This window comes from Heterodontus francisci, chromosome 5 (genome assembly GCF_036365525.1).
Source record: "Heterodontus francisci isolate sHetFra1 chromosome 5, sHetFra1.hap1, whole genome shotgun sequence".
NCBI classification, from domain to species: domain Eukaryota; kingdom Metazoa; phylum Chordata; class Chondrichthyes; order Heterodontiformes; family Heterodontidae; genus Heterodontus; species Heterodontus francisci.
Window position 1 is genome coordinate 18,347,553 of NC_090375.1, and position 12,459 is coordinate 18,360,011.

General features: G+C 40.3%; 1 protein-coding gene across 10 annotated transcripts in view; it reads left to right on the forward strand.

Moving 5' to 3' along the window:
• LOC137369760 (intermembrane lipid transfer protein VPS13B-like) overlaps positions 1-12,459 on the forward strand; it is a 1,379,747-nt gene that overhangs the window by 725,529 nt on the left and 641,759 nt on the right. For 6 of the 10 annotated variants that reach the window (XM_068031175.1, XM_068031169.1, XM_068031166.1 and 3 more), the window contains 2 exons: positions 393-554; positions 7,195-7,342. In XM_068031175.1, the coding sequence (XP_067887276.1) occupies positions 393-554; positions 7,195-7,342 (310 nt within the window). The remainder of the gene's footprint in view (positions 1-392; positions 555-7,194; positions 7,343-12,459) is intronic. The other 4 variants (XM_068031172.1, XM_068031173.1, XM_068031170.1 and 1 more) reach the window with 1 other exon arrangement.

A 12,459-nucleotide genomic window follows, 5' to 3' on the forward strand; every position in this document is an offset into this window, starting at 1 on the left:
CCCCCCCCCCTTCTCTCAGCGGGCGCAGGGCACTGGAACATGGGGGGAGACACAGAGGGGGAGCACGCAGAGAGGTATACAAGATAGAACAGCTGGATTGGAAGAAGGCTAATTTCAATGAAATGAGAAGGGATCTAGCCAGGATAAAATGAACCAAAAACTGATAGGAAGAGCTGAATTAGAACAATGGGTTAACCATCATGAAGGCTAGGTACATTCCAACAAGGGTAAAAGGTAAGGGAGGATGAGGGAGATAGAGATTATGATGAAACAAAATAAGAGGGCGTATGATACATGTAAGGTGAATTCTTCAAGCAAGAACCAGGCCAAATGTATGCTTAAGGACGCAGCGCAAGGCCACAATACTTAATATGTACTTTGTGTTTACTAAGGAGGAGGAACCTGCCAAAATATCATTAGAAGCAGAGAGAGTAGAGGCAATGAATATGGTAAAAATTGAGAGGGCGACCGTACTGGAAAGACTGGCTATGCTTTTCTTCAGTGAACAAAAAGGGATTACAGACCTGCATTATTTGAAGTCTTCACCCCAAAAAGCAAGTGCAAATCTTGGAATCATAATCGTAGTCTTTTCTTGAGTGTGTATTTGTCTGAGTGTGAGTGTGGGTGTAGTTGCGAATATAGTCAGGTGTTGAACAATAAACATTTATCTTCCTTTTAAAACTTACGGGGGAACCTGGCATTTGTCTGTTCCTGACAGTTAAAGCACTCAGGAGCGAAAGCACTTTTTTAAAACATGCTGTTTTTGTCATTTGAGAGGTGAAACGTAGGAGACCCCCCTATCATCTCTCCCTTGTCCGTATCAGTTTGCAGGAACAGAGACACCTGGGAGTGCATGTGTCTCGATCTTTGAAGGTGGCAGAACATATTGAGAGATAGGCTAACGAAGCATATGGGATCTTGGGCTTCATAAATAGAGGCATAGAGTGCAAAAGCAGGGAAGTTATGTTGAACCTTTATGTAGCTTTGGTTAGGTCCTAACTGGAGTATTGCGTCCAGTTCTGGCCACCACATTTTAGGAAGGATGTGAGGGTCCTAGAGAGAGTGCAAAGGACATTTTCTAGGATTGGGGGATCTTAGTTACAAGGATAGGTTGGAAAAGCTGGGTTTGTTTTCACTGGAGCAAAGGACATTGAGGGGAGATTTGATAGAGGTGTACAAGATTATGACATGCTTAGGTAAGTTAGACAAGGAAAAAGAGTTTCCATTAGCTGATAGTACAGGGACTAGGGGACACAGATTGAAGATTTTGGGCATGAGATGCAGGGGGAATGTGAGGAAGAACTATTTTACATAGTGAGTGGTAATGACCTGGAGCTCACTGCCCACAATGTGGTGGAAGCAGGGATAATCAATGTTTTCAAAAGGAAGTTGGATTGACACTTGAAGAAAATAAATTGCAGGGCAACAAATTGTCAAAATTAATATGACCTAGTCACTGCCTGAAGAGGTGGTGGAGGCAGGAACCCTCACAACATTTAAGAAATATTTAGATGAGCACTTGAAACGCCATATCATATAAGGCTACGGGTCAAGTGCATGAATATGGGATTAGAATAGTTGGGTGCTGTATGGCCGACACAGACACGATGGACCAAAGGGCCTGTTTCTGTTTTGTATAACTCTATGACTATGACTCTGGTGAAATAAGTAATTCCAACAATTGTGATTTTCCTTGGAGATTTAAAAATTGAATTTAATTTATTGTTTACTTTTAGCCTGCCAGTCATGGTATTGCATTGCATTTCAAGAAGGATTGAAACCAGCGGTAATTTTATTGAAAAGAAAGGCCACACAACCTAGGAAACTAAGTCCATTAATGAACTATGTTTAAAATGAGTAGATATAATGTGAATGGTGTATACTTAACTGTTTCTTTAATGCTCTATCCGTGCCATTTGGTTTATTCCTAATATGTTTATTGTAGCTGAAATAACAGTTAGTTTCCTCAGTTCATGTTTAATTACACGACATGGCAAAGGGTAGGAATTTTTTCTTGCCTATTATCCACCCCACTCTTCTGAATTCATTGACTCTTTATTGGGGTATGCTTCCATGGATACTAGGCATCCTCAATACGTTATCAAAGTGCCCATTATTTATTTGTGAATGTTGTAGGCTACGTTGCCATGGGGGTAGTGCAGCTGTACTTCGTTCTGTCCTCCCAATGTTCAAAAATCACACTCACATTTCCAACAATACTTACTGGTATAATAAAAGCAAAATAATGCGGATGCTGGAAATCTGAAATAATAACAGGAAATGCTGGAAATACTCAGCAGGTCTGGCAGCATCTGTGGAGAGAGAAGCAGAGTTAACGTTTCAGGTCAGTGACCCTTCTTCAGAACTAGCAAATATTAGAAATGTAAAAGGTTATAAGCAAGTAAAGTGGGGGTGGGGCAAGAGATAACCAAGGAGAAGGTGTAAATAAGACAAGGTCACAGAATAGCTGACCAGAAGATCGTGGAGCAAAGGCAACCGGTATGTTAATGGTGTGCTGAAAGACAAAGCATTAGTACGGAGAGATTGTGAATAGACTGCAAGTACAAACATGAAAAAAACAGTGGGTAAGCAAACTGAACAAACTAAGATGAAATAAAATAAACACACAAAAAAAATATTAAAAAAAGAAAAAATAACTAAAAATAAAAGTAAAATGGGGAGTCCGTCATGCTCTGAAATTATTGAACTTAATGTTCAGTCCGGTAGGCTGTAGTGTGCCCAATCGGTAAATGAGATGCTGCTCCTCGAGCTTGTTTTGATGTTCACTGGAACACTGCAACAATCCCAGGACAGAGATGTGAGCATGAGAGCAGGGTGGAGTGTTGAAATGGCAAGCAACTGGAAGCTCGGGGTCCTGCTTGCAGACTGAGCGGAGGTGTTCTGCAAAGCGGTCACCCAGTCTGCGTTTGATCTCCCCAATGTAGAGGAGACCACATTGTGAGCAGCGAATACAATATACTACATTGAAAGAAGTACAAGTAAATCGCTGCTTCACCTGAAAGGAGTGTTTGGGGCCTGGGATAGTGAGGAGAGAGGAGGTAAATGGGCAGGTATTACACCTCCTGCGATTGCAGGGGAAGTTGCCATGGGAAGGGGACGAGGTGGTGGGGTAATTACTGGACAATGATTAGGAATGGGAATGTTGGCCAACCTCTTCCCTCCCCATTCCTCAGGATCAAGTATTGGCCATACTGCTGCCTGGCTAAGGTTAGTCTGGGTTTTGAAGCTGGATTGTCTTGATGTGTATGGCTCAGCTACTCACTGATCAAATTTGAGCTGTTGGGAAGCTCACTGAAGGCTAAGTTGAGCTCTAAGTCTCAACATACCTATGGTTAAAAAAAAACCTAAGAACAAAGAAAGATCCTGTGATTTTTATGATGTGTATGCTGGAAATTGGATACTGATCAAAGATCCGCACCTGGAACTTCTGCAGTTTGGCAGAAATGGCCGTTTATGCCGTTTTCTTTCAGGGTTTCTGTAAGAGATCAGGAGAATAGATGCATAATACAAAAAAGGCCTTGTAGGCAATCAGAACACAACATTAGTGAATCTTTCCAACTTTTTTGTTGCTCGGGTTGAAGGCTTGAGTATATTTTATAACATTTCTTTCATGAACTGCTTTCAGCTGCTCTCCCATGCATGGTCGGTCAGTTTTCCATCTTCCAATTTCTGCTTTTCTTATTGATTTGCCTGAATAATTTTTGACAGATCATCTGCAGCCATAGAGCATCTGTTCCTAATAGCCCTCACTTCTGTAATTTCGTATGTTCGTATGTTCTGTAACTTTCTCTCTCTCTCCCTTACTAACACAAACTGAACATCCCTTTTTACAGGAGCTTTTGCATTCTGCAGGCTCGCGATTCAACACTGAATCTGCCTTTAGGTGAAGCACCCACACAATAGGACAATAGGACAAACTCTCAAAATGTGGTTTATTCCCTGCCTCCTGTCTCACAATTAGAGGCAGCATATTACAAGTTGATCATAGCAGAACTGAACTGGACTAGCCACATAAATGCTGTGATTACAAGAGCAGGTCAGAGGCTGGGAATTTTGCAGCGAGCAACTCATCTCCTGTCTCCCCAATGCCTGTCCACCATCTACAAGGCATAAGTCAGGAGTGTGATGGAATACTCTCCACTTGCCTGGATGGGTGCAGCTCCAACAACACTCAAGAAGCTCGTCACCATCCAGGAAAAAGCAGCCCGCTTGATTGAACCCCATCCATATCCTTCCAACAACTGATGCACAGAGCTGAAGAAGGCAGCTCACCAACACCTTCTCAAAGCAATTAGGGTTGGACAATAAATACAGGCCTAGCCAGCAATGCCCACATCCCAGAAACAAATTAAAAAGAACCCAAGTTGACTTGTCTCTGATTATCATACTATATTTAATAAAAGCTTTGTATCCTCTACTTCCCAACTCATCGAGGTGCTTTGCTGACTTATCGGAACCACACTTTTAAAGTCTTGCTTTCTTTTTTCGTCACTTCTGTCATCATTCACTTTCCAGGTTCATTCTCTGCAAACGAAAATCATCTCCTCAGTGCCAATACCAGTATGCCTCTGAACCCCCATTTCCACCATCTCCTTCTGTATTGCCTTTGACTGCCCTTTATTTAGCTTCTCACTTCCTACATTTTCTTCCAGATCTTAATGCGTGCATTTCATTTTGTATCAACAAGTGTTGGGATTTATGAATATAGAAATAGGCCATTCAGTCCTTTGAGCCTGTTCCACTATTCAGTTAGGTCATGGCTGATCTGTATCTCAACATTAATCTGCCCGCCGTGGTTCAGTAACCCTTAATACCCTTGCCTAATAGTCAACTATACATTGTACCTTAACAGCTTAAGGCATTTTTTAATTGTAGAAGAGTTTAATGTGTGTTCCATGTTTTGAGCAAGAAATAAATCTGTCAAGCATTAATACCCTGATGACTACCTGATTCTTTCTGTGAAATGTACTTTCCTATGCTGCAAAGATCTGTCGATTCATATGAAAGTTGAGTTGAAATGAATATATTTCCAGACTTCCAGATAAATTCTTTAGTCTTAAATCAGCTGTAACCCCAAATTCAAGCTTAAAAGGAGATATATCATTCCCAGTTTCCTATTACCTAGTGTACAGGTGTTCTTTCTGTTTGTCATGCTGTTCTATTCGTCTACTATGATGGTGAAATAAACTCATCCTTTTGGAGTAGTACAGAAATAGTGGGCACACAGAGGACATGGAGAAAGTCCAGAGATTAGTATATAAAAAGATATTATAATCAATTGCTGTGGAGGAAGTATGTTGAAAGGCAAGGGCATTTATTGTTGCACATTGACCTAAATGTTAAGGATTTGCCACCACATGAATACTCAGTCTTTGTACAAAAATCAGTATCCTGTAACAGAAGCTTCTACTTCTTCAGCTCTGCAGAGTTTGAGAGTTCTGCTGAGAAAGTCTAACTGATGTTGCCATCATAATCCACAATTACAAATATTCAGCTACTTGTTTGGTAATCACAAGTTTTGCTAGGGTGTACATGTAGTGATGTGTGTGAAGCAAAGCTTGGAAAAGAGTGCAGATTGCCAAGCAGTTAGGTATTACATATTTCCAGGGCATTAGAGTTCTAGAAATAACAATATATTTGATAAACACAATCTGTGGTCCTTTTGTCAGGCTACAGTGAAAATGTGTTTTGTACAATGCAGTCTAAAACAATAAAGACTTGTGGACTTGATAATGCCCTACTACATATTTATTCCGTCCAGTGAGACAGCTCAGATGTTACCAGGGCTCTTTTCAGTGATGGCTATTGTCTTTACTTAAGCAAGATGTGCATGTTCATGGTAAAAACATGAGCTGCTGTTATGTTGTTTGAAAAAGCCAAGATAAAATCCAGTGCTGCTTTACATGCGGCTTGATCTGTCTGTGGCGAAAATAATATACAATGTATTATTGTCTCTCAAAAGTTAAAATATGGCAGCTATTACGAAAAATTAATTTACTCTGCATCACAAAACATCGTTCCTCATTTCTAAATGAGGATTGTTGAATTGTATGTTAAGCCATGCATTAAGCTCCATGCTTTTGGCCACTGCATTAGCTTGTCTTAGATTGAGGCTCTTAGTAAGTTGTCCATTTAAGTTCTATACCAGCCCTTGATTGCTTAATTTAGGCTGACACTTTAATGAAGCCTTATAAGAGGTGCCATCCATCAGGTGAGATGTTGAACTGCGGTCCTGTTTGCTTGTTCGGTTGGATGTAAATAATCCAATTGCACTATTTGAAGAAGACCAGGGAGATCTTCTGGTGTGCTGATCAACATTCTTCCCTCAACCAGTATTGTTTAAAAAAAAACAATTAACTGCCAATTGTTTCATTGTTGTTAGTGGGACATTATTGGCACAGAATAGTTCACTATAATTCATTGTGATATTTTTATGAATTGCTAATCTGTATAATTGCAAGTATTTCTTTGTGTTTCTTTTCAAAACACATATCCAGCTAATTTTGTATCATAATATCAACCAGAATTCTGAAACCGTTGTCTTTGTACCACTTCATAAGTAAACAAAACAAAGGAATGCACTTTTTTACATAAACATTTGTATAGAATTAATAGAGAAGGCATCAACACAAGAACAACAACTTGCATTTATATTGCATCTGTAGCATAGTAAAATGACCCAAGATGTTTCACTGGAGTGTTATCAGATAAGATTTGATACCGAGCCACAAAGAAGGAGATATTGGAACAGACTTGGTCAAAGAGGTAGATTTTTGAGAAGTGTCTTAAAGATGGAGTGAGGAGTGGAGGAGAGGTTTAAGGTCGCAACTTAAAGAAGGAGACAGTGGTAGAGAGGCAGAGAGATGGCTGCAAGGATCCCATTTGAAATAAGTTTGGGCAATGTCAGCTCAGTTCCATGTGGATATGGGCCCACAACTTAAAACAGCCCAATAATTACACTAAATTACGTCATGTTAAACAGGAGGCCAAAAGATGGCTGAAATGGGAAATGTATGATGTCTTACCAGTTGATGCTTCCTGAGGGCTGGTATCTAAGGCACATGTTTGGAGAGGAATAGAGCAGAGCAGAGGGTATCTCTGGGTTTATGACTGTGTTATATTGAACTGGGATTAATTAGAACTGACACTGGGTGTGTTTTTCCCCCTTTACAGCAGCCTGCAGGCACCATTCAGTTAGTCATGCCAACAACGAGGAAGAAGGAGGATGAGGTATCTGTTGGCAGCACGCCTTTGGTAATGCAGCAGTCAAATCAGGCCTCTGAATATGCCAGCAGTCCTGTCAAAACAAAAACTGCAACAGGTAAGTTAGTTTTAGTTAGTACATCACATGTGATGTGATCCGCTGTAAAAAGATGTACTTGACAACACTCCCAGCAAATGTTGATCCAGGCCATAAAAAATGATTAAGTGTTATGAATTTTAAAAATGCTTGGAATTTTGAGCTAATATTGATAAATTTAATGGAGGGGGTTAAGGTAGAAGAGAAAAGAATAAGTTATAGGTGGACAAATTAATTGGCAGTTGACTACAAATGTGATTGAAAGTGGCTCAGGCAATCATTATCTGGTGGTCCCCAGTCAAGAAGCAATAAATTTACACTGTAATCTTAAATTGATGAATAAATTAAATTATGATGGCCAGCATAGACATCCAAATTATTATTTAGAATATTGCCAAAGATTTTGTTACTTCCACCAATGAGACTATTATGTTGGTGGTGTAATACAACCTATGAAGCAATGAAGTGGGCAAACCAAATTGGTGCTTGTACAGCTGCTCTCATACAGTCTTCAAATTTATAAGATCCTTGAATTTTAAATGGAATTTCCAATATTTCTCTCTCTTTCACACGTCCTGTCAAAATTTCCATTTCTCATGTGGGTGATTTATTACATGTTTATGTGACAAGTACAGGCATTTCATGGCTAAGTAAGTGCCGTTTGTCTCACTGGCTTCTATCAGTCAATATCTGGCATGTGAAGGCACATTATTAACTTTTGTTGATATGGCTAAGAAAGTAAGTTTTCTTTTTTAATTGGAGGAGATGTTTTACATAAATATAAATTCTCCACAGGCATAAGATGTTTAATTTAAATGTATTTTCTCTGTATTTGATTTTTATCACGAGAAATGTTCAGTTCTTCACCCATGCTGGAGACAGGGAGGGAAGAAAGAGGGGAAAAATCCATGAAGTCGAATTGGCCACCTTAATATCATTTGACTTCAGAAACTTTGAATGTCTTCTCATTAAATTTGATTCTATTTAAACCATAGCCATAATAAGAACATAAGAACATAAGAAATAGGAGCAGGAGTAGGCAATTCAGCCCCTCGAGCCTGCTCCACAATTCAATACGATCATGATTGATCTCATCTCGGCCTCAACTTCACTTTCCTGCCCGTTCTCCATTACTCAATGTCCCGGCATCCCACCGCACTCTGGGGTAGTGAGTTCCACAGACTCACGACCTTTTGAGAGAAGTAATTTCTCCTCATCTCTGTTTTAAATCTGCTACCCCTTATCCGAAAACTATGACCTCTTGTCCTACACTGCCCTACAAGAGGAAACATCCTCTCTACTTTGTCATCCCCTCAATCAGATCTCCTCTCATTCTTCTAAACTGTAGAGAGTAAAGGCCTAAACTGCTCAATCTCTCTTCATAAGACAAACCCCTCATCTCTGGAATCAATCCAGTAAACCTCCTCTGAACTGCCTCCAATGCAACTACACCCCTCCTCAAGTAAGGGGACCAAAACTGTACCGCAGTACTCCAGGTGCAGTCTCACTAATGCCTTGTACAGTTGCAGCAACACTTCCCTACTTTAATACTCTATTCGTTTCGCAATAAATGCCAAAATTCCATTTGCCTTCCTTATTACCTGTTGCACCTGCATACTAGTTTTCTGCGATTCATGCATGAAGACACCCAGATCCCTCTGCACCGTAGCACACTGAAGTTTCTCTCCATTTAGATAATTTGCCATTGTATTCTTCTGACCAAAATGGATAACCTCACACTTATCCATGTTAAACTCCATCTGCCAAATTTTGGCCCATTCACCGAACCATATCCATATGTAAATTTCTTATTTCTTTATTGCAACTTACTATTCCACCTATTTTAGTGTCATCTGCAAATTTGGCTATCGTACCTTCTATTCCTGCATCCAAGTCATTAATTTAGATTGTAAATATTTGGGGCCTGAGGACCATACCCTGTGGCACCCCACTAGTTACATCTTGCCAATCAGAAAAGGACCCATTTATCACGACTCTGTTTTCTGTTGGTTATCCAATCCTCTATCCAAGCTAATAAATTGCCCCTAAACCCATGTGATCTTACCTTGTGTATTAACCTTTTGTGCGGCACCTTATCAAATGCCTTCTGGAAGCCCAGATATACTACATCTACAGGATCCCCATTGTCCACTTTACTTGCTACATCTTCGAAGAACTCTATCAAATTAGTCAAACATGATTTACCCTTCATAAAACCATGCTGACTCTGATGGATTGCGTTTTGACTTTCTAAATGTCCTGTTATTACTTCCTTAATAATGGATTCTAACAATTTCCCAATGACAGATGTTAAACTAGGAGCTATTTGTTTGTCTTATCTATGTGTGTCTGAAGAGTGAGACCGAATGGTCATCATCTGTGCTGTAACCATTCTGTGATTCTATGCCCCTAATTTGGAGGCACATCTAGTTTTCACTCAATGTAGAATCATAGAAACATAAGCACAGAAAGAGGGCATTTGACTCATTGTGCCTGCTCTAGGTTTACATTGGAGCTATATCCTCGAATCCCATTTCCCTGCTCTTTCAATTAATTAAACCTTTGATACTTTTCTGAAGTAGTTATCTAGTATGTCTTTAATGTTGTGATTGACTCTTCAATGACCACTTATGGTAATACCATTCATGTCCTAAATAACACTTAGCGTGAAAAAGATTCTTCTGATCTGCCCCTTTGTCAGTGATTTACACACTAATGGAAATAATTTTTCACTATTTATGTCCTCAAACCCTCCCAAAAAAGTAAACATACTGGATCCACCCCTTAACCATAGGGTAGTAAAATGACATAAAACAGAAAATGTTGGAAATACTGAGCCGGTCTGGCAGCATTTGAGGAGAGAGAAAAACAGAGTTTAACATTTCAGGTTGATGACCTTTCATCATGAAAGACCTGCTGAGTATTTCCAACATTTTCTATTCTTATTTCAGATTTCCAGCATCCACAGTATTTTGCTTTTGTGTTGTGGTAAGATGACAGTTTGGCATGCATGATATTGTGGTTAGCACAATGGAATGATTGAAAGGGAATGCAAAACTAAGGTGTATAAGTTTCAAACAAAAACTACGAAGGTGCGAGTATCTATAAGACTGAATGACCTTCCTTCAATTATTAGGTCAGAAGTGGGGATGTTCGCTGATGATTGCACAATGTTCAGCACCATTCGCGACTCCTCAGATACTGAAGTAGTCCGTGTAGAAATGCAGCAAGACTTGGACAATATCCAGGCTTGGGCTGATAAGTGACAAATAACATTCGCGCCACACAAGTGCCAGACAATGACCATATCCTACAAGAGAGAATGTAACTATCGCTGAATCCCCCACTATCAACATCCTAGTGGCTACCATTGATCAGAAACTGAACTGGAGTAGCCATATAAATACCATGGCTACAAGAGCAGGTCAGAGGCTAGGAATCCTGCGGTGAGTAACTCATCTCCTGACTCCCCAAAGCCTGTCCACCATCTACAAGGCACAAGTCAGGAGTGTGATAGAATACTCTCCACTTGCCTGGATGGGTGCATCTCCAACAACACTCAAGAGGCTCGACATCATCCAGGACAAAGTAGCCCACTTGATTGGCACCCCATTCACAAACATTCACTCCCTCCACCACTGATGCACAGTGGCAGCAGTGTGTACCATCTACGAGAAGCAGTGCAGCAACGCACCAAGGCTCCTTAGACAGCACCTTCCAAACCTGCGACCTCTACCACCTAGAAGGACAAGGGCAGCAAATGCATGGTAACACCACCACCTACAAGTTCCCGTCCAAGTCACACACCATCCTGACTTGGAACTATATCACCGTTCCTTCACTGTCGCTGGGTCAAAATCCTGGAACTCCCTTCCTAACAGCACTGTGGGTGTACCTACCTCACATGGACTGTAGCGGTTCAAGAAGGCAGCTCACCACCACCTTCTCCAGGGCAATTAGGGATGGGCAATAAATGCTGGCCTGGCCAGTGGCGCCCACATCCCATGAATGAATAAAAAAAAAGAAATAGCCAATAAAGTGAAAAATGCAATTCCCTGAACAATATGAATGTATAGTCTGTTCCTAATATCGGTTAATTGTAAGTAGGCATTGATCTGTCATTGTGGAAGCAGTTGTTTAATTTGTAGTGATCTGAGTACAACCAAATATAAACAGAATGATTGCTTTTCGAGAAAAAAATAAACTCCCATAGTTAACAATTACTGTATTGTGGAATAGATGCAAAAGACTGAAGTATTTCCTGTTGTAATTGAATTTGGCATGGAATTTGGAGTGCTTAAAAAATTGCTGTAATTATGACACTGTCAGCTGGAGAAACCTGCGTCGCAAGGAGCCTGAATTTGATTTACAAGTTGGCTTTAACGCCTGTAGTACTTTCTTGAAAACTTTTGTGTGTGTTTGCTGTTGAGCATTCCAGAGACATTTGATAAGGTGCCCATCAAAGGTAATTGCAGAAAATAAAGGCTCATGGCATAGGGGGTAACATATTGGCATGGATAGAAGATTGGCTAGCTGACAGGAAACAGAGAGTAGACATAAATAGGTCATTTTTTGGTTGGCTGGATGGAACGAGTTGTGTGCCACAGGAGCTGTGCTGGGACCTCAACTTTTTACAATTTATATAAATGACTTTGATGAAGGGACCGAAAGTATGTTTGCTAAATTTGCTGATGACACAAAGATAGGTAGGGAAGGAACTTGTGAAGTGAGTGGGCAAAGACCTGGAAAATGGAGTATGATGTGGGAAAGTGTGAAATTATCCACTTTGGCAGGAAGAATAAAAAAAAGCATATTCTCTAAATTGTGAGAGATTGTAGATCTCTCAGATGCAGAGGGATCTGGGTATCCTAGTGCATGAATCGCAAAAGGTTAGTATGCAGGTACAGCACGTAATTAGGAAAGCTAATAGAATGTTATTGTTTATCATGAGGGGAATTGAATACGAAAGTAGGGAGGTTATGCTTCAGCTACACAGGGCATTGGTGAGCCCACATCTGGAGTACTGTGTACAGTACTGGTCTTATTTGAGGAAGATGTAAATTAATTGGAGGCAGCACAGAGAAGGTTTACTGGACTAATATCTGGAATGGGCGGGCTGTCTTACGAGGAAAGATTGG